General features: G+C 43.4%; 1 protein-coding gene across 5 annotated transcripts in view; it reads right to left on the reverse strand.

Moving 5' to 3' along the window:
- ANGEL1 (angel homolog 1) overlaps positions 1-23,257 on the reverse strand; it is a 31,938-nt gene that overhangs the window by 2,562 nt on the left and 6,119 nt on the right. For 4 of the 5 annotated variants that reach the window (XM_015071605.3, XM_027066228.2, XM_027066231.2 and 1 more), the window contains exons 5-10: positions 22,286-22,719; positions 19,653-19,779; positions 19,022-19,132; positions 6,598-6,667; positions 5,886-6,049; positions 3,028-5,141 (exon numbers count right to left, since the gene is read on the reverse strand). In XM_015071605.3, the coding sequence (XP_014927091.1) occupies positions 4,981-5,141; positions 5,886-6,049; positions 6,598-6,667; positions 19,022-19,132; positions 19,653-19,779; positions 22,286-22,719 (1,067 nt within the window). In that variant the 3' untranslated portion in view covers positions 3,028-4,980. Of the gene's footprint in view, positions 1-2,230; positions 2,476-3,027; positions 5,142-5,885; positions 6,050-6,597; positions 6,668-19,021; positions 19,133-19,652; positions 19,780-22,285; positions 22,720-23,257 lie in introns of those variants that run through there. The other variant, XR_008299544.1, reaches the window with a different exon arrangement.

Here is a 23,257-nt window from a genome sequence, read left to right on the forward strand (position 1 = left end):
TCCCCTAGGAGGGAAGGTTATTTCAGGAAACCACAGCAACAGGGATCTGAAGTCCCTTCTCAGCACCATCGCCCACAATTTCGCTGCAGAATCAATGGTGGCTAAAGCCACAGCCTTGGAAAACACCTCTGATTCCACTCATCGTCCCTGCTCCCTCCAGCTCTGGGCCCCTTCCGAACAGTTGCAACCAGACTTGCACAGAAATAGCTTTAGACTCCACAGCCTTACTTTTCACCTGTACCCTTCCTCTCCCTACCCTCTCATTTGGCTGAGAGTAAAGCCTGGACTTGAAAGAAGAGGTAGGGCATTTACCCCTCCTCATCCCAGCCAATCCCCATCAAGTCTTAGCTAGAAGTGTAGTTTAGCACAACAGAGCTCCCTCACTTTCAGTGGCATGGTGGTGAGGCATGGCACCTGGGAAGAGAAGAAGCAGTCTGCTCAATCCATGAACATCTTAGACTGTAGACCATCCAACAGAGGCTGTTTTGTTACTTCCGGGTTCATTTAAGTCCAATTTAAAGGATACCAAATAAAGACCTTTCAACAGAGGTAACCAGAATCTGTGAATAACATGGATTGTACACCTTTACCCAAAGGCAACATTATAATGTACACACTCATGTCCACCTAAGATACCAAGTAAAGGACCTGTGGATAGACTTCAGCGACACGGGCTAATACACAGAGAGCCCGTGGATTGCTCATGTACAAATGAGGGCTGGGTCAGTGCTGGAGCCAGTCTGTCATGAGTCCAACAGGCTCACTGTGGACACTGCTTAGAATTGACATAGAGGTAAATGTCATCGTGGACTTCCAGGAGGATCAGGGCCCAGCTTACGGGGGCTGGGGGGTTACCTCATTTCCTGCTGCCCTGTTTCTTTCAGGCTCTCAGCAGGTCCCAGCCTCATTTAGGCCCATGACTAATTTGTGTTGGACTTTTGGATGCAGGTGGCACTTCTTGGAGCCCTGAACACAAAGAGGTTGAAAGCCCTGTCATCCCCATCTACCAGGATCTGACCTCTTGACTGCTACTGTGGAGGGCAACGGTGACAAGAGGTGATCATACCAAGGCCCAAGCCAACTGGCCCAGATAGTCTTCAGTGTTTGCCAAGTGGGTTAGAGGACCCACTGCTGAGGCTTGGCAGGTGGTGGAGATGGGCCACCTCAGGTCGGCTGAAGGAACAGCTCTCTGGGGATGTGCACTTCCTCTAAGTCCCAACAAGAAAGGGCTTGGTCATGGGAAAGACAACCTCCCAGAATTTAAATTTTAGTGTAGAGACGCCACTCTTCTCTCCACAGCTGTGTGAGGCCTCGGGGGCAGAGGAACTGAGGAGGGATGGGGCAGGAGGCATAATCCCCTTAGAAACACATTCAGTTCCCATTCTCCTAAGTGGGCCTACATCTACACCCTACCAGGCTCTCTCGTCTGGCTGGTCCCTGCCTGGAACAATTTTGTTTTCATGCATTTGCTCAGGAGGGAATAAACAGAGGGGAAAGGCATACCAGGATGAGTCTGGAAGCGTTGGGGCCGCAGGTCCACTCTCCTTGGGTGGAAACTAGAGGAGGTGGGCCCCTCCAACTCCTAGGAAAAGGGAGGCCACACTACACATTACATAACCAATCAAAAGTAACCCTTCAATTAGTTGCTACACCAGGGCAAGAACTGGAGAGAAAAGGTTTAAAGACAAAAACCAGCAGCAGCAGCAGGCTGGTCGATCATTTCTCCTTCACCCCCATGTGTCCGCCGTACAAGATAACCTGTCTCTCCTACCCCAGGAAAGGCTGTGGTTCTGAGGAGTTTGGGGAGTCAAGGAATTTGGGAATTCAGTTTCCTCAGATGTAAATAAGGTAACGTAGGAACAGCTGCACCTGCCACCGCGTGGTACTATCGTCTGTGGACAGTGGGTGTGGAAGCACTGCTTAAACTTACTAAAAGTCTGTGCAAATGTTACGCGACTCAGGAAACCCTCCAGGCTGGAAAGGTCTCTGGGCATGCACCTCAAAGCCTGGAGCTGTGAAAGAACTCCTCGCCTCTGGGCAAACCACGCAGCCAGATCGGGGAGAACTACCCACCCTCAGCTCCTGCCAGTGACACTCTGCAAGTCTGAGTCCCTTGCTTGCCAAAGCCCAACACCACTATTCCAGAGCCAACAATTCCTCACAAGCTTCCAAGGATTATTACTTTAATTCCCATTTCACCAAGATTTTGAAACACAAGGGCTTAACTTACCCACAGTCACCAAATGATCAGGCCAACGTGACAAGTAGTGTTCCTTATCCCTGGCTGTTTTCTTTCGACTGGATCCCAACCCGGGTGGTTCAACAGAAGCACCAGGTAACTTTAAATAATTCAGATGCTCAGGCTGATTCAGAGGTGTGGGGTCTGGAATTCCATTGAGGTAAGGCAGGAAGCCACACCTGGTTTCAGGGTTTCACGTGGCCATGTGGGCTTCATGGACCTGCTGCACAAGGGAGCTGGAGGAAAACGAAAGTACCAGCAGAGTGAGGCCCGGGAAGGAAACCTTTCCAGCAACAGATGGCCCACAGTCCAGCTCTGGTTCCACAGTGCAAAAGAGATGACCAGAAACAGACACTCAGCAAGTAGCAACTGCCACACACGTCGTGCCTCACACAGCGGCCGTGGCTTTGACCAGGAAAATACTTCTCACCCCACGTTCGGCACAGACCCTCCTGAAATGCATGTGGACCAGGGGTATGGTAGTAGCAGATGGAATGGGAATGAAAGAAGCTGAAAGAGCTGTTCTCTAGCTTGGTGAGGAGGGAGAAGAGAGCTAAACCCAACAAAAGGCAGGGCACGAGGTTTCTTCAAGCCCTGCTCTCCCAGGCCTCAAAGCAGCGGGAATACGTGTCAGTTATCACAGGACGATTACACCTTTCTCCGGTTGAGATTCAGGACCTGAGAGCCCAGCCCAGGATGTCTCTTCCTCTTGGCGACCTCACTCTCCAGACCTTCTCCCCCATCCTCCCCTGCCCTTCAGGTTCCTAACAAATGACCAACAGCAGGGGGGAAATGGTAAACCTTTATTTGGAAAAGAGAGCTTAAATGACCACTTAAAACCCCCACTTCAATTCCAAAACAGAAACAAATAAGAAAACAAGGAAAAGATAATATATAAAACTCCTGCCCTCTGCCATCTTGAGCCGTTTAAACCACATTTCCTGGCAGAAGAGAACAGTGATAGGCCATAGTCCTGACAACCAATAGGGCACTGACTTAAGACCATCTCAGGAGGCACCCGGGGAGAGACAGAGTGAACGATGGGTGGGGTGTGGACAAGTGGGCCTGGGGCTCAGACAGGCACATGCCCAGTACCCAGGAAACAATGTTCAGAAATATACACGCACAGATAAATTCCCCAGTACCTAGGCACAGAAAGCTTATAACCATGAACACAGCAGCAGAATTCAAGCTGGGTCTTTGGCTTTCAAAAAAAAAAAAGGGAGAGAACCTCTGGCTAACTGTCCCTAACTCTAGCCGCTCAGGTACCCCCTTCAGTCCCATTCTGAAGGCCAAGCAGGGCAACAGCAAGGCCAGTCTGCAAGGACCAGCAGCTACTCTGGGAGGACCAGCTGGCCCGGTAACACCTAGGCTGTACCCCAGCTATGAAAGATTAAGGCATGCAGGTGACACAGCGGGGGCAGGGCAAGGCCATGAATGGGCCAGGGTAGCCCTGTGGTAGAGGAGCAACACTGGCAATGAGCAGCTGAGGTCTTGCCAGCAGGAACAAACCCTAAAACACTGCCACCTTGACTTCTTGGACAGGCTTTGCCCAAGGCCACCTTCTGCAGAGAGGGTTTGGCCTGAGCTGAATACCTGGCTTTTCTAGAACAAAATGGAAAGGAAGGGGGGAGGGAAGGAGGTAAAAAGAGGTGGGAGGAAAGGAACAGAAAACTGCTTCTGAGGTATGCAGAGGAAGAGAACAAGTCCCTGAGGTCTTGGGTCCCAGCTGAGGCAGCTGCACAGCCTGCCTGCTCTTTCCCCTACCGGGACTCCCACCCTTGCCCCAGTTCCGCAGGGGGCAGAGTCCAGCAAGACAAGAGTTTCTTGAAGGTTCTTTCTCATCCTTTCAAACCTCAAACTACTATTCCAGCCCACTGACTCCATACAGGGGTTCAAACTTTTGCCTTTCTCACAGCAGCCTGGGGAAAGGGACAAGCCCTAGAGAAAGCATGCCAGGCCTTTGGGGAGCTCTGGGTTGGAGGCTCGGAGGCAGCTGGGGCAGGCGGCACATCCCTGAATCTGCTGCTCCAGGCTGTGTGGCCCATTCTTTCCCAGAGCCCAGATGATGAGGATGCCCTGGTTGGCATGATGTGAATGCCTAATGAGACACACAAGATAAAAGGGGAGAAGGACCCATGCTCCTGCTGCTGCCTGGCAACACACAGCAGCCAGGTCATGCTCTCGACCTGCCCCTAGGCTGACAGCCCCCGTGTGGAAAGTGGGCTGATCAGAGGCAGGCACGCTGTACAGAGCAGTCCCACCCCGAGAGGACACACATGCACACTACGCACATCTCACATGTGTACGGGCCTGGCAAGAGGGCTGGGCCCAGAGGTCAGGAAGGCAGGAAGAACACTGGGTTCGAAGATACCATCAAGAAACGGCCTGAAAGCAAATAACCAATGAGATCAATAGCTCCCGCAACCCTGGTAATTAAAAATCAAGGGGGAGCACTGGATACATGGAAGGAAGGGGGATCTCCCCTTCGGCCTCTCCCAGGGCCACTGAGTATGTGGCACAGGATTAGGAAGAGGTTGGGGTGGGCAGGGACCACAGGCAGAGAACGTGGACAGGCCTGGAGAAAATCTAACCATAGGAAAAAGGTAACAGGGTAGGGGAAGGGAGGGGAGGGAACGGAAGTTTCTTGGATCTAAGTTTCCAAAAGCATGGGGTATTTCCACAGTCTCTGATCCAGTGAACTCTTCCGGAAGAGAAGCTCTCTTCCCCTGGGAGCCCCGTCATGGGGCGATGACTTGCATCCCAAAGCTGGCCAGCAGGCAGAGGTGGTCTGAAGAGCAGAAGGGGTTGGGTAAGCCGTTGGCAGCCCAGAGAATCTCTTCAGAGAGGAGGGAGAGACGGCCCAGAAGTTTGAGAGTCCCATCTTGACACAGCCTGCGATCTGGGGCACAAAGCAGAAGCCAGTGGAGAAAGCAGCCACAGGTCACTGCATGGGGGTGGCTGGGGCCTGTGGGAGCTACACAGGGAGGCTGCATCCCCTTGATGCCTCACCCTCCCTCACTTCCCCTGCTGCCTGTGGCTGAGGCCTCACTTTCTCAGATACTCTGTGATACATCAATGAATTAAACAAGGTGGGTTCAGGAAAACTGTGGCAAATGGAGAACGTATGCCCAGGCTCAGCATTTACCAAATCTTCAGATTTTCCAAGAAAAGTTGGAAATCCAGATTTTCTACATAAAATCTGATTTTTCAACATAGGCAACCAATTCCAACATTTAAAAGACTTGCTTTAAATAAGATAGGCATGGGGCTGACAGACTGCTACACTGTCTGCTGGTTATCAGGGGAAGAAACAAGAAATAGGATCTCTAACTTAACCAAGCCCCTCACTAAATGGCTGCCTTGTTCAAAATCCACTTACTTCCTGGTGCTCTATTTTTACCTCTTAAATAGAGGTGGGGCTGGTCTGCCCACCTCTCTCTAATGCTGCAAAAAGAAAATGCAGGCAAATGGTCTAAGGGAATTATGATGAGGACGACCAGTGCCAGGTTAGGTATGAAATCTGCTACTTTGCGAGTCAGGTCCCAGTAGCCCAAGCCATGTGACCAAATGTCTGACCTACTATCAGCTGTTCCCAGGGACTTTTGAGGGTGGCTTCTATGAACCCAGGACCCACCAGGCTTACCAGTTCTGTTCCTATTCTCACAGGACTCAGCTGAGAAGAAGATGTAATCCACTGTTGTTCCAAGACCCAAGGGCATTGTGGTGACCTCTGGGCGGCCATGCTGGGGCAGGAAATGAGTATATACCGAGGTCAGGTGAAGACAGTGCTGGATGGTACCTACAGTCCTACAGGGATGAAGGAGAAGATGTTGGTCAACAAACATTGAACGTTTCTCAAAGTCACTTTCTCTGTGGGTTTTATAAAGTTTTTTAAGGGTCGATCCCAAATAACTCCATCTCAGCAAATTACTTCCCATGCTAATAAGAGGCAGATGGTCTTAGCTAAAATTAGGCTAGAAACAGACACATTTATACTCAGTCCCCCTGACTTTCCTCACCCCACCCCCCAACTCTCCTCTTATTACCTGGTAAAGTATGTATACCTAATGTGCCCCTGTCCGGGGAAGGGGGGTGGTGGGGGGTGGGGGGAGAGCAGCAAATTTTTCTGTGAAGCCTTACTCCCTCAGGAAAAGTGCATGGGCTCTTTGTCTGCAAGAACTTAAGTGAGTCACCTCTGGCCTCTGCACACCAGCGCCTCCAAAGCTTAGCACATCTTAGGAAAAGAGAGAGCTCAGCAAAAAGTGTCCCCTTCAATCAGCCTCAGGAGAGCCAATGAGAATCTCATACACTCAGGGGCTAATAAGCAAGCTGAGGGGAATTGGAAGGAAGATCACCTGGGCAAGACAGGCTCAGGCTCCAATGTGTCTTCCTCAAGGACAGACTCAGCCCAGCCGGCAGGTCGCTCTGTAGAAGACCAGAGAAAAAAGGTTTTATTCTTCACATACAGTTAAGAAGGGTCAGAACCTTGCACCCTGAAATCTTTCTCAGATCCTTGACCGGACTCCAAAAGGGAAAAGGAGAAATAGAAGGTGATGGGAGAAAGTAACAATGGACCAAAGTCAAGAACCACAGGAAGGCAGACAGAGGCCTTGAACACAGACATTTTTTCCTTGGCTCGGCACCTCTTCAAATAATTTATTTAAATTTATTCTTTAGAATAGGTAATAGAGTAACATGGTATAAAAATCAAAATGTAGAGAAAAATATCAGTGAAAAGTTTCCCTCCCACTCTGGGACTCCTGCCAATTTCCCTCTTGAGAAGCAACCAATGTTACCAAATTCCTGGTATATTCCTTCAGAGATTTTCTATCACACACCGTCTGTTATGTGTATATACACGTATGTGCTCATACACATATGTGCACATACCATATAACATGTATGTATAAACTCTTAAATACACATAAATATGTACACACACATAAAGAAAAAAGATACATATCCAACATCAGTTAAGAAAGAGGGGATATTATTACAGAGCCTACTGACATTAATAGGTGTTATAGACTGAATGTTTGTATCTCCCCAAAGTATGTTGCAGTCCTAATCCCCAATGAGATGGTATTTGGAAGTGGGCCTTTTGGAGGTAGTTAGGTCATGAGGGTGGAGCCCTCATGCATGGCACTAGTGCTCCTATAAAAGGAATCCCAGAGAGTTCCCTCACCTGCTTTCCACCATGTAAGGACACAAGAAGTCAGCACTCAGCAACCCAGAAGAGGGCCCTCACCAGAACTAGACCATGCTGGCACCCTGATCTTGTACTTGGAGGCTTCAGAATTGTGAGAAATAAATTTCTATTGTTTATAAACCATCCAGGCTGTGGTATTTTGTTATAATAGCCCAAACTGATTAAGACAAAAGGATACAAGGATCAATAAAACTGACAAACCCTTAGCTAGAATGACCAAGAAAAGAAAGACTCATTACTAAAACCAGGAATGAAAGAAGGGCCACTGCTACCAATCTTATAGAAATCTTTAAATCATGAGAATACTGTAAACAACTGCTTATAACCAACAAATGAGAAAACTCAGATGAAATGGACAAATTTCTAAAAAGACACAAACTATGTAATCTGATTCAAGAAAAAATAGAAAATCTGAATAGCCTGTAAGGAAAGAAATTGAATTAGTAATTTTAAAACTTCCCACGAAGAAAAGTCTAGGACTAGATGGCTTCGCTAATGAATTCTGCCAAACATTTAAAGAAGTAATACAAAACCTTCACAAACACTTGCAAAAAACAAGATGGGATACTTCCCAACTGATGCTATAAGGTGTTACTCAGTTAATCAAAATTAGACAAAGACACCACAAAGAAAACAGAATATCCCCTGTGAATGTACATGCAAAATTCCTCAATGACTGTGATACTGTGATTTATAAGAAATATTTATTCGGCCTCATCCACAGTTCCTGGCTCATGGCTCCCCAAACCCTTAGAATATCCTGAGATGAGCGTGATAAAGGTGTCTTTTGTTATATTATGAGGTGACTTTTGGAAAGCACTGGAAGATGGGAGCTGGTTACCAGAAAAACCAACCTGTTATTAGAGGGTTGGAACTCTCTGTCCCAATTCCCTGAACCTCTGGGAACTCTCTGTCCCAATTCCCTGAAGGGAGTGGGGCTGGAGTTTGAATCACCAATGGCTAATGATCTAATCAACCCTGCCTACATAATAAAGTTTGTCAGAGAGCTTCCAGGCTGGTGAATACCATGGAGATTTGGAGAGAATGGCATGCCTAGAGAGGGCATGGAAGCTTCCCAAATACCTTGCCCTATGCATCTCTTCCATCTGGCTGGCTGTTCCTGACTTTTATCCTTTTATGATAAACCGGCAATCTAGTGAGTAAAATGTTTCTCTGAGTTCTGTGAGCCATTACAGCAAATTAATTAAAGCCGAGGAAGGAGAGGGTCATGGAAACCTCTGATTTATAATAGTCAGTTGGTCAGCAAGTACAGGTAACATTCTGGACGTATGACTGGCATCTAAAGTCCATGGAGGGGGTTGTTGGAACCTATAGTTTGTCAGAAGCACAGGCTGGGCTTGTGACTGGTGTCTGAAGTTGGGGAAGGGGGCAGTCTTCCAGGACTGAGCCTTTATTTAACCTGTGGAATCCGATGCTTTCTGGGCAGATGGTGTCAGAATAGAATTGAATTGTTGATGTGGGAGGAAACTCCCATCTTCCCAACGTTGGAAATTAAGTTTCAGAGCACCAAAAGAACATTATATTAACAAACCAAATCCAGCAAAATATAAAAATGATTACATACTATGACCAGTTACAATTTATCTTAGGAATGTAAAGTTGGTTTAACATCTGAAAATCAATTAATGTAATACATCATATTAATAGAATACTGAAGGACAAAAACCACATTTCCATCTGAGCACACACAGAAAAAAACATTTGGCAAAATTCAACACCTTTTATGAAAAAAAAAAAAAAAACCACACATAAAAAACTAGGCACAGAAGAGAACATCTCCAACTAGATAAAGGGAACCCACAAAAACTCCAGGGCTCACACCACACTTAATGGTGAAAGATTGAAAGCTCTACCTCTACGGTCAGGAACAGGACAAGGATGTCCACTTTCACCACTCAACATTAACGAGGCCTAGCCAGGGCAATCATGGGAAAGAAGAAATAAAAGGCATCCAGATTAAAATGGAAGCAGTAATGCTGTTTCTGTGTGCACGATGACTTAATCTTATATACAGGAAATACTCAGCAATCCACTAAAAAACCATTCGAATAAATGAGTTCTCAAGACTGCAACATACAAGCTCAATATACAAAAATTGCATTTCTATACATTAGCAGTAAAAATCCAAAAATGAAATGAAGAAAACATTTTTATTTATTTACGATATCAAAATGAATATGATAGATAGTACTAAATTTCACAAAAGTGTTAAGACTTACACACTGGAAACTACAAAACATGGGAAGAAATGAAAGATCTAAATAAATGGAAAGACATTCATATTCACTGGTCAACAGACATTATTTAAATGCCATACTTCCCAAACTAACCTACAGATTTGTAGAAATCTATCAAAATCCCAGCTAGCTTCTGTGCAAAAATTGACATACCTACCCTAAAATTCATATAGAAATGAAAAGGACCCAGAATAGACAAAATAATCTGGAAGATGACAGTTATAGAACGTACACTTCCATATTTCGAACTTATACAAAGCCAAAATCATCAAGACAGTGTGGTACTGGCATAAGGATAGACATAGATGAATGGAATAGAATGGAGTGTCCAGACACCCATATGGCCATGTTCAATTAATTTTTCACAAGGGAAAGAAGAGTGGAAAATGACAGCTCACAGATATAGGGGTTCCTTTCACGAGTGATGAAAATGTTCTACAATTAGACTGTCAAGATGGTCACACAATTCTGAATAAAGCCACTGAGTTATACACCTTAAATGGGTAGATTTTATGGTATATGAATTTCAATACAACAAAGCTGTAAAAAGGGTATTAAATAAATCTTACTCTAAGTTTATTTTTGAGAGAGTGCGTGCACGCACAAGCAAGGGAGGGGCCGAGAGATAGGGAGAGAGAGAATCCCAAGCAGGCTCTGCACTGACAAACAGCGAGATCATGACCTGAGCTGAAATCAAGAATCAAACACTTAACCAACTGAGCCACCCAGACACCCCTATTTTCCAATTCTGTTGGCTGGAATCTCTGAACACAGTTGAATAATGACAGTGACCATCCTTGTCTTACTCCTGACTCTGACAGGGATGCTACTACAGTTGTCTTCTTTTAAGCAAGACGCTGATTGTTGGAGCTGAGATAAATGCTGTGGTTTGGTTTTGGTATCGTTTTTAATTTTCAGGCCTGCAGTGGCTCCATTCCCTCCTCCCGCTCCTGACCTCTGCGGTGCAGGCTGCCGCCACACACTCCGACTGACCAAGATTATTTTAATGGTGTAAGAGATTACAGGCATACCTCAAAGATATTATAGGCATACCTCAAAGATATGGCGGGTTCAGTTCCAGACCACCACAATAGAGTGCAAATAAAAGTTATGTTTATACTGTACTGTATTTTAAATGTGCAACAGCATTATGTCTAAAAAAACCAATGTACATACCTTAATTAAAAAATATTCTATTGCTAAAAACTGCTAATGATCACATGAGCTTTCAGCAAGTCATAATCTTCTTGCTGGTGGAGGGTCTTGCCTCAATGTCAATGGCTGGTGACTGATCAGGGTGGTGGCTACAAACGATTTCTCTGTAGCATGCGATGCTGTTTGATAGAACTTGTTCCCACAGAACTTCTTTCAACACTGGAGTCAACACTCTCACACCCTCCTGCTGCTTTATCAACTAAGTTCAAGGAATATTCTAAATCTTGTGATGTCAACAATCTTCACAGCATCTTCACCAGGAGTAGATTCCATCTCAAGAAACCACTTTCTTTGCTCATCCATAAGAAGCAACTCCTCATAAGTTAAAGTTTGATCATGAGATTGCAGCAATTCAGTCCTATCTTCAAGCTCCACTTCTTTTTTTAATTTTTCTTAATGTTTATTTACTTACTTTTGAGAGAGAGCAAGAGAGAGCAAGAGAGAGCACGAGCACAAGATGGGGAGGGACACAGAGAAAGGAGACACAGAATCCAAAGCAGGCTCCACGCTCTGAGCTGTTAGCACAGAGCCCGATGCGGGGTTTGAACTCACAAACCGTGAGATCATGACCTGAGCTGAAGTCAAACACTTAACCGACTGAGCCACCCAGGCGCCCCTTCAGGGTCCACTTCTTTCTAATTCTAGTTTTCCTGCCGTTTCCACCCCATCTGTAGTGACTTCCTCCACTGAAGTCTCAAACCCCTCAAAGTCATCCCTGAGGGCTGGAATCAACTTCCAAGCTCTGTTAATTAATGTTAGTATTCTGACCTCTTCTAATGAATCACAAATGTTCTTAGTGTAAAGGAATCCTTTCTAAAAGGTTTCAGTTTACTTGGCCCAGATCCATCAGAGGAATCACTAGCTATGGCAGCTACAGTTTTACAAAGTATATTTCTTCAATAATAAAACTTGAAAGCTGAAATCATTCCTTGATCTATAAGCTTCACAATGGATCCTGTGTTGGCAGGCACAAAAACAACATTAATCTTGCTGTGCAGTTCCATCAGAGTCTTGGGTGACCACGTGCATTGTCAGTGAGCAGTAATATTTTGAAAAGAATCATTTTTTCTGAGCCGTAGCTCTCAATAGTGGGCTTAAAATATTTAGTGCATCACATTGTAAACAGATGTGCTGTCATCCAGGCTTTGTTGTGCCACTTATAGAGCACAGGCAGAGTTGATTTAGCATAATTCTTAAGGGTTCTAGGATTTTTGGACTGGTAAACGAGCACTGGCTTTAACTTAAAGTCACCAGCTGTGTTAGCCCCTAACAAGGCAGTCTGTTCTTTGAAGCTTTGAAGCCAGGCAGTGATTTCTCCTCTCTAGCTATGAAAGTTCCAGATGGCATCTTCTTCCAATAGAAGGCTGTTTTGTCTACACTGAAAATCTGTTAAGTGTAGCCACCCTCATTAACTATCTTAGCTGGATCTTCTGGAGAACTTGCCGCTTCACCTTGCACTTTCATGTGATGGAGACGGCTTCTTTCCTTAAACCTCAAGAACCAACCTCTGCTAGCTTCAAACTCTGCTTTTGTTATTTTCCTCACCACTCAACCTTCACAGAATTGGAGAAAGTTAGGGCCTTCCTCTGGACTAGGCTTTGGCTTAAGGAAATGTGGCCAGGTTGATTTTCTATCCAGACCATTAATACTTTTTTTCATCTATATCAGTAGGAAGGCTGTTGTGCTTTCTTATCATTCGCATGTTCCCTGGAGTAGCACTTTTTCATTTCCTTCAAGGACTTTTCCTTAGCATTCACAACTTGGCTAACTATTTGAGGCAAGATGCCTAGCTTTTGCCTGTCTCAGCTTTTAACATGCCTTCCTCACTAAGTTTAATCATTTCTAGCTTTTGATTTAGTAAGAGACATATGATTCTTCCTTTCACTTGAGCATTTAAAGGCCATTGTAGGGTTACTAATTGGCCTAACTTCACTATTGTTGTGTCTCAGGGAACAGGGAGGCCTAAGGAGAGGGAGAAGGACAGGGAAATGGCTGGTCAGTAGAGCAGTCAAAACACACAAAACATTTATCAATTAAGTTTGACATCTTATATGGGAGTGGTTCTTGTCCAAAACAACTCCGATAATAACATCAAAGATCACTGATCACAGATTACCGTAACAAATACAGTAATAATGAAAAAGCTTGAAATATTGCAGAAACTATCAAAATGTGACACAGACACAAAGTGAGCAAATGGGTGTTGGAAAAATGGTGCTGATAGACTTGCTCATTGCAAGTTTGTCACAAACCTTCAAATTGTAAAAAGAACACAATGTCTGCAAAAGAGCAATAGTGAAGCTCTTTAAAGTGAAGCATAATAAAACAAAGTACGCCTGTATCTAGTTTTTCCTTAATTTTAGGGCGGGGGGGTGGTCTTTTAAAAAGAATTTAGAATAGGGGTGCCTGGGTGGCTCAGTCGGTTGAGTCCAACTTAGGCTCAGGTCATGACCTTGCAGTTCATGAGTTCGAGTCCCGTGTTGGGCTGCTGTCAGCACAGAGCCCACTTTAGATCCTTTGTCCCCCTCTCTCTCTGCCTCTCCCCTGCTCTCTCTCTCTCAAAAATAAACATAAAAAATATTTTAAAAATAATTAAAAAATAATCTAGAATAGATGTTGAATTTTAACAGTCTCTTTGACATCTATAGGATGACACACATTTCATGTTTTAATAGATTTCATATATATTAGTATGTTATATTAATAGATTTCTCAATATCAAATAATCTTTATATTTCTGATAAACTCCATCTGGTCACAGTATACTGCTCTTTCACTGCACTGCTGGATTGTCTCGTGATCTATTTAAAATTTTTTGCATCAGTTTTCATAAGTGGAGAATATTAGCGTCTATGGTTGTGTGTAACGGTCAGGTGTCGGTGTCAAATATTTGTTGCATAAAAATAATTGGCCCCTTTCTTCCTCTGTGCACTGTAATAATTTAAATAATAACGATTTTACAAATTCTTTGAAGATTTGATAATATTCTATCAATCTGAGCCTAGTGTTTTCATGGGACTGCATCTCTGAGAATTTTATGTATTTCTTCCCTAGATTCTCTTTCTTCTCTGTAATCAGTTTTACTAAATTACATTTTCTCAAATTAATATATGCCTGTAAGTTTTAATTTCTTTTGCACTTAGCTGGGCCAAGAACCCCCTTGTAATCCTATTAATTTTTCTGCATCTGGATACCTTCACTTGCTCCTTTCCCTGCCCTTTGAAAATAGGTTAGCTAATGGACTCACCTAATTGACAGCTGATTTTTGCCCAAACAACTAACTCCTAGATTTTATTCCACTATTTTTGTTATCTAAATTGCTCCCATTTATCTTCTGCTCTCTTTATTTGTTCTTTTTTCTCACTTCTTGAGTTGAATGTAATTTACATACTTTTTTCTTCTCTATTAATATAATTCTGATTCTAAATATTCTACAGAATTCTACGAACTTTCCATTGAACGCTGTTTTAGCCATACTCCACAAATATGGCACTTTTGTTATTATTATTTTCTAGATATTCTTCAATTTTTCTTAAATTTCACCTTTGATTCAAAAGTTGCTTGAAAATTTCCAAATCTCCAGATGATAATGTTTTGTTTTTAATTTCTATCTTTACTGAATGTGTGATCAGAGAAAGGCTGTACAACTTCTACTGTTTGAGATTTACTGAGGTTTTAATGATGGTCTTTTTTTTCTTTAAACGTTTATTCATTTTTGAAAGACAGAGAGACAGAGCGTGAGTGGGGGAGGGGCAGAGAGAAGGGGAGACACAGAATCTAAAGCAGGCTCCAGGCTCTGAGCTGTCAGCACAGAGCCCTGAACATGGGGCTCAAACTGACGGGCCGTGAGATCATGATCTGAGCCAAAGTTGGACGCTTAATTGACTGAGCCACCCAGGTGCCCCAATGGTGGTCTAATTCTTAAGAATTTTCCATGAATACTTAAAAAGATGTCTTTGCTCTACTTTCAATATTCAGAGTTTGATATGTACCAATCAGATATACCATAACACATGTACTGAAGACTTCCATATTCTTAAAAATTTTTTTTAATGTTTCTTTATTTTTGAAGGAGAGAGAAACAGAGCATGAGCAGGCGAGGGGCAGAGACAGAGGGAAACACAGAATCTGAAGTGGGCTCCAGGCTCTGAGTTGTTAGCACAGAGCCTGATGCGGGGCTTGAACTCACGAGCCATGAGATCATGACCTGAGCCAAAGCCGGACGCTTAACTGAGTCAGCCACCCAGGAGCCCCAAGACTTCCATATTCTTACCTTTTATCTAATTGTCCTGTTGTAGGCTGAGATTATTTAAAACCTTTTACCATAGTTATTTTCTGACTATTGTTCCTTGTTAAAGTCTGCAGTTTCACTTTGTGATTGTTAATGTAATGTTATTCAGAGCATAAATATTCGTAACGCTAAGATCTTCATTTTGAGTCACATCTTTTACCATTACAACATACCAGAAAAATCTCAGTGACCAGCAAGATACTAAAAATGGTTTCTCTCAACACCAGGCTCTGTCCATGCAGCACTGGGTACAAACAGCAGCGTTCTGGCAGTCACACAAGACTAGAGGCCTCTCCATGCCCCACTAGGCCATTTGACCACATGGGCCACAGCTGCCTCTACCTGAGCTGCAGTGGCTTCCTGACCCAGTCAGCAAAGTAGCAGCCAAACAAGTAAGTTCTTCTGCAAGTACTTGGGAAAAAGATAAATTGTGTCCAGGCATGTGGAGAAGCGAGTGAAGAAGCTGGATTCAGAACTTCCCTGGTTAGAAAACTGATCAGACAGCCTTTGGTCTGTGGCCATCTGGTCAGTTTGTAAATAGTGGTTACAAATATAATCTGTTAGCAATTATTTTTTCCTATAATGCACTTTATTGGGTACATGCTTTGTTCTTATCTATAAAAAGACCCGAAGGTCCAGAGTTCAATGGAAATGGGCAAGTGCTCACAAGCAAAAAAAAAACACAGTAACCCCTTTTCAGTGTCTTTAAGGCCATACTGGAAAGAAGAAATCATTAATAACTGAAAATGTTTACAAGCAGAGGACTTGAACTTTAGATTCCCTCTTTATGAATTATTCCCCCAAAAAGGGAGTTGGGGAGAGAACCACATGTTTTTATTACGCAGCTTGGGCAACGTACAATGCTCCAGGGCAATGCAACGTCAGCCTACAGGAAGGTACCATAATTACCTAGCATTGCAGCTTCTTTTGCAACTCACGTGCTGCCCCTTGAAATCAGCATCACACTCAAGTCAGCAAGTTTTGATGTGCACTAGTGGGTTGCATGACTCTAGTATTAGACTAGAAATATTATTGGTTAGCACATCTAATACATCTTCTAAAAAAAAGATCACATATTATCATCTCCTTATTGCACTTAAGTCTTTCTAGTCACGGTCTAAAAAAGGTGGTAGATTTTTAGATTTGGAGTCTTTAAAAGACATTCATCAGATAAACATTTTTCCAAAGAAGACATACAAATGGCCAACGAAAACATGAAGTAAAAAATACTTGCTTTAAGTATAGTATTATTTTGTTTTGTTTTAAATTTTGTTTGTTTATTTATTTAAGTAATCTCTACACCTGTTATGGGGCTCGAACTCACAGCTCCGAGATCAGGAGTCACATGCTCCATGAACTGAGCCAGGGGAGACCTGTTTCATTTTTATTTTTAACGTTTATTTATTTTTGAGAGAGAGACAGAGTATGAGTGGGGGAGGGAAGACGGAGAGGGAGACACAGAATCTGAAGCAGACTCCAGCTCCGAGCTGTCAGCACACAACCTGATGCAGAGCTCGAACGCACAAACCTCAAGATCATGACCTGAGCCGAAGTCGGATGCTTAACCGACTGAGCCACCCAGGACCCCCATTTTGTTTTTAATCATCTACTCGTAACCTGAAATGTGGTATCCTACTACTGTTTAACTTTAGGTTTTTGTAATTTTAAAACACTGGCACGTGGCACGTGCTAGCTGCTTAATGCACGAGGGCCGTCAGTATTGTTTTCGCTAACGCTACAGTTAGAGAATTGATTTAGCTTTGCAATTAAAAAAAAAACTGAGCCACTGAAATGTTCATTACTCTGTGCAAAATGCCAATTCAAATTAAATTCCTACAAGAAAAAATAAATTCATTGCTTTATCACCAGTCCTTCTATAGTTTTTCCAGTCATCGCTTGGCTGTCTTAGGTTATTGTAGCCGTTTGGTCAAGAAACGCTTTTGGTTGAGTATGAAATTCTTGGGCCACACCTTCTTTCCTTGAAGCCTTGTTCTCCTATCTTCTAGAGTTGAATGATAATGTTAAGAAGTCTGAAGCCAACCTGGTTATTTTTACCTTTAAGAGTAGCCCAATCTTTTTGGTTCAATTGCCCAAAGGATTCTTTTATCTCTGGCTTCCAATAACTTCACAAGGATGTCTTATTGTTGATTCTCCTATTTCATTTTTTACTGAAAATTGGTACATCCTCTCAATTTGAAGATTCAAATCTTTTAATTTGGGGAAAATCTTCCTTGAATCATACCTTTATACATTTCTTATATGCCATTATACAGACTTTCTTGTGAACTTCAATTATGTGTATGCTGAGAATTTCCTTATCCTTCACTACTGTCATTTCTCTCCAGTCTCTTTTATCTTTTTACTTCTTTTTATTTTGCTTTTTCTTTCATGGCCTCTGTCTCTTGTTTTCAGCAGTATCTCTTCCTATTCCTTCTTATGCTACACCCAATTTTGTCTTCATTTTATGTGATTTTTACAATTTTTTATTCTACTTCTTTCCTGAGTTCTGCAGCTTCTGTTTCATCTTCCGATGCCTTGCCATTTGCATGAACCTATTCTATAAAGGCAATTGTTTTTGTACTCTTATTTTATAAAGGCAATTGTTTCACTTTTTTATTCACGGGACAATGTTCATAATTTTTCACATGCTTCATGGCAACAATTTTTATCTCTGAGGTAAGCATTCTTTATCTGCCTTTTATTTTTCCGGTTCCTTCTGCTTTTCTTTCTTGCAGTATTCTAGCACAGATCTCATGCTGGCTCCTTTTAGGCAGCCCAGCTTTGAATAAGTCGAGGTTTTTCTATACCAGCTATCTGTATAGTTTCTCCAAGGGAAGAACTGTGTAGGCACTCCAAGGAAAAGGAATATTCCTGATGACACAGGGCCATATATGAATATATGAGTCCTTTTAATCTTGATTTCTCCCTCCAAAAGCGATATGCAGCTCTGTAAGTATCTCATCTCCCCCCTGCCACTCAAACTGCTTAATGCAAATAGGGCTTGATTCCTTGATCAGGCTTTTCTCCAGTGCCTCTTAAGACCAAAACGGGTTCAGAAAATCTCCTGTCACAACCTGTGCAACTTATTCTTGCTGATGAAACAAGGGATTTTAGTTTTGTGGCTTAAGGTACACTCCTCACCTTAGAGAAATGCACTGTGCTGATTCCTTGTGAGATGCATACAGTCAGTCCCCAGATAAGTCCCTCCACACTCCCTCCAGCACCCCTGCATGATCTCCAGTGCTTTCTGCAGCTATTCCACCTGTGCTGTGATGCATGGTTTCAAATACCTTCAAAACTTCTTTCTCAACGATAGAGTTTATATTGCTTTTTTCCATTCTCCTTGTTGCTTTGGAATGGTTTCAGAGACGAGAAGAGGAGAATGTCAAGTATGCTCTGCCATATTTGATCTGGAAGTTCTCAGTAGGAGTAACTTTTTATTACAAGCAGGACTACTGTCACCTTATGATTCTGAAAGCCCTGTCATGTGTACCTTCCCTCCTCTATGCCGAACACATGCTAGTTATTAGCAACTTAAGCCTAAAAAGGTTACATGGCTCATTTAAGGTCTCAAAGATGACTGGAACTCAGGTCTCTTGATTCTTGGCCTATGTTCTCACTGCACTGCACACCCATACGTGCATATGGCCAAAGAACTCCATGGACCTTCCTTCTAAGCATGTTTATCACCACAAGCTTACCTCTAACAATTACACTTACAAAAAGACTAAGGAACCACATAACTGACAAATATCAGGGGTGAAGAGGAAAGAAGACCAAGAAAACAAGCTTAGTTCCTACATCACCTGGCTTAGTATCTGTCACTCCTTCCATAAGAACCAGTCCCACTGGTCGCTGACAGGCAACATCACAGAAACGGAATCGCAGCAGGAAGTCTCGGCTATACTGTAGTCTCTCTGTAAACCAGGAAAAGCCATACAGTGAGAGAAAGGAAGACAAGCCACATGCTGAAACCTCCTTAATACCAAGAAGCTTCCAGTGTAGGGACACAGGGGAAGCCTGGCTCTGAAGACAAGCTGAATCTCCAACAGATAGGATTTAAAGTTGTCCATTTCACTGGGAGATCATGAGGACAGTGAGAAAAACAAAGGAATTTGCTAACAGAATTGAAGGAATTACATTTTCTCTTGTCACTGAAATACTAGCTTTCTTCCAAAATGGGCACAGAGGCACAGCCAATCAAGAATGGGGTCTATGGGGGTACCTGGATGGCTCCGTTGGTTAAGCCTCCAACTCTTGATCTCAGCTCAGGTCATGATCTCAGGGTTTGTGGGTTCAAGCCCTGTGTCAGGCTCTGCACTGACAGTGCAGAACCTGCTTGGGATGCTGTCTCTCCCTCTCTCTGCCCCTCCCCTGCTTGCTCTCTCTCGGTCTCTCTCAAAATAAATAAATTTAAAAAATGTGGTACATGCTCACCTGATCTCTTGGGGTGACAGAAAGTGACATACTGACAGCAATCAGTAATACCCAGGGAGCTGGGCCATAGTGGGGCTTGTAGCTTCCTCTGGTAAAGCTGATGGGAGAAGTCTTCCTGTCCAGATACCTATAAGGAAAGAGCAGGTGGGAATGAGAACACCAAGATGGAAAAATAAAATAGCCCATGATTTGGGACATGCAGACAAACACACGCACACACACAATCACACACTATATACATAATATAAGCAAAACATGTAAGTCTCTGGGTAAGGTTAAAAATAAGGAGCTAATTAAAACCTTATTTATTTATTTATTTATTTATTTAGAGAGCACGCCTGTGCGCAGGCAGGGGAGGGGCAGAGAAAGAGAGAAAAAGAGAGAGAGAGAGAATCCCAAGCAGGCTGTGTGCTACTGGCACAGAGCCCAGTGCGGGGCTTGATCCCACAAACTGTGAGATGATGACCTGAGCTGAAATCAAGAGTCGGATGCTTAACTGACTGAGTCACCCAGGTGCCCTGTTTTATTTATTTGTTTGTTTTGAGGGAGAGAGAGTAAAACCCTTTTTGTTTTTTTAACTATTGGAAACACTGAATTGTCCATGAGGCAGAAATAAGGGGTAAGAGAATGAGGTATGTGCGTGAAAGAGAATAGAACGTGTATGAACATATAGTCTCCTAAATTTCACCTCAGAAAAATCTACCTGAGTCTCCACGGAGAATATCAACTTTCAGGGGCTTTAATCTGCAGTGGGAAAAGGTTTATCCTTATCTTTGGATCTTCTGGATCAAGCTCTAGCATCTTAAGCCTATCATGAGGAAACCACAGGGTCAAACCAAATGGGAAATGCACCAAAGCACTTTACCGTATCTATGTCACCATCCTCGGTCAAAGCCAATGAGCAGCCTGGGAACGGACAGAACGCAGTAGGGAAACACATTCGGCAACATCAGTCATCTGCATATCTCCAACGTGTGTAGCAAAATTCCCTTTATTTCATTTGACAACAACAAATATTTGAATGCCAAATATGTGCAAGACACTAGCTAAGTGGGGAGGCAAGAGCAGTGATAGAAACAATCTCTCTGGCCTTGAAGGACATAAATTTTCAATATGCCACCTCAAGTAAAACAGACCTGGAATCTAATGGCCACTTTCTAGCTGTGTGACTTTGGGCAAGTCAGTTAACTCCCTTGGGTTCAATATCCTCTACTATAAAATGGGACAGTAATACCACATACAATTAATGATCTTGATAATAATAACTGATTGTTAACCGCTTCCTTTGAAGCAGGAACTGGAAAATACTTTACTGTGCATTATTGTATTTGATCCATCAAACAACAACAAAAAACCCCTCTGAAGTAGCTCCCATTGTTTCCCTAGCATATGGATGAGGTGCATGGGGCTTAAGGAAGTTAAGTAACTTGCACAGGGTAGCAGAGCAGGGTCTGGAACTCAGGACTGACTGGCTTCAAAACGAGTGGTCTTAATCACTATGCCTAATGGTGACAGTCACATGGTAGGCACTTAAATTATTTTTCCCATTCTCTTGAGCTCCTTGACCATGGCAGCTTTCCAGCAGGATAAGGCCTTTCTCTGCATACATGAGAACCAGGATATTGCTAGCACTTGAGTAACCTCATTAAAATAAAAGTCCAAAGTGCTTAATAACAATTCAGCTATTTTTGTGCCCTGCCAAAAGTTAAGCAATAAGATGGACAGCAAGGACAAGACAGAGGACCAGGGAGATTAAGGGACATATAAAGAAATCAGTACAAGCTGAAGGTCTATCAGCAAGGCTAAATACACATAAAACTGTAAGATATCTATGCTACCAACATTCAGCATTTAAAAGGAATAAGATAGATCCGTATATACGTTGCTGAGTGAAAAAAACCAAACTACAAAACGAAACATAGAGTACACACATACACACAATAGATCAAATATCAGCAGTCAGAAGCAATCACAGCGTAGCATTGGTGGGGCAAGAGCTCTAGGGCTTGCAGATCCTGCTTACAGATCCTGGCTCCACCACTACCTACCTGCATAATCTAGAGCCGGCAACTGCCTAACTTCTCTACGCCTTGGTTTCCTCACTTAAAAAATGTTAAGCGATGACAGAAATTGTGAAAGTTGAGTGAGTTAATACATGTAAAGTGCTTAAAATAGCACCTGGAATCCAGTTAGTACCTAATAAGTGTAAACTATAATTACAATATCACAGGAACATAGATATCACCGTAAATACATACAGAATGTTCTGGAAGACAACCACCAAACTTCAAACAATTACTACTTCACTCTAAGGGGAAAGGTAAGGAACGTAGGTAATAAAGGTGGGTTTGGTCTTATTTTATGTTTGAATTCTTGCAAGGATGTACTTGTGTATTACATCTAAACTACAAATCAATGATAAAAATTGAAGGGATTTCAAGACGCCAAAGGCACCCAGGAATTTCTACCTTCCAGGTTTCAGAACAAAAACTATTCAACAGAACAAGGAAAAGCAGGAGGGAGCCAGAATGGGTGTAACTGAGGTCCCTGCCACAGAAGCAGCACTAGTTGCCAACACCTGACTCTCTCCCTTGGCCATATTCCCACCCCCGAAGTGGTTTCCCCCATTTCACCTTCCAGGCTGGCATCCCATGGTACTGGAGCTCCCCATCCCTGATGAAGTTGTAGAGAGGTGAATCAGGAACAGAATTCAGGTCCCCACACAAGACGATGGGGCAATGGCTGCCATCTGACAACCTGGCCACTTTGTCCACTTCTGCCAAGAGAATGGCCATCTGGGCCAGCTTGACATCACCCCGGCGTGGGTTGTATAAGACATGGGTATTTGCCACACAGAGAGGGGCCACCGAGACTTGCCCCAGGCCTTCTGGGACTAGTGGCTGCAACAGCAACACTAAGCCCACGTTGTCCCGATTGAGGAGCTCCAAGCCAGGCCGAAAGTACTCCACAGGGCTGGCACAGAGCAGACGGAATCTCGTGGGCTTGTAGCAGACAGCACAGCCATCTGTCTTACATCCGGTCCTCCTCTTGTAGAAACAGGTAAAACCTGCAAGGAACACCCGGCCAAGGAGATGGGTCAGAGTCCTTGAAGCCTGAATCCCTCCAAGCAGCGGCAGTAGCCGAGGCGTGTATGCCTAAGGCACTGCCCCCGCTGCTCCGTAAGGGGAGTTCCTGTCCTTGCCAACTCCTTGGTTCTGCAGAGGTTCCCTTACAGTGGTAAGCAAATGACTGAGTGGCTAAAGGGGAAGTAGGACAGAAGGGTATGAAGAGACAGAACTTGACAGGAAAAGCATGGATTCTAGAGTCAAACAAATTGGAGTCCTAGCTGCACAACCTACTAGCTTTGTAGCATGGTGACCTTGAGCAAGTCACACAAATTTACAGAACCTCAGTTTCCTCACTGTAAAACAGCGATAACAATACTCAACCTCACAGGGTTGGTTACTTCAAGGATTAAAGGCAATTCATGTCAATTAATTAATTCAAGGCAATTAATGCCAGAATTGCTTTAAAACTACAGAACTCTTTCTTTCTCACCCATACAAAGGAGGAGCTAGTGCACGGGTGAGAATGAGGATTTACTG

The sequence above is a fragment of the Acinonyx jubatus genome, chromosome B3 (assembly GCF_027475565.1).
Source record: "Acinonyx jubatus isolate Ajub_Pintada_27869175 chromosome B3, VMU_Ajub_asm_v1.0, whole genome shotgun sequence".
NCBI classification, from domain to species: domain Eukaryota; kingdom Metazoa; phylum Chordata; class Mammalia; order Carnivora; family Felidae; genus Acinonyx; species Acinonyx jubatus.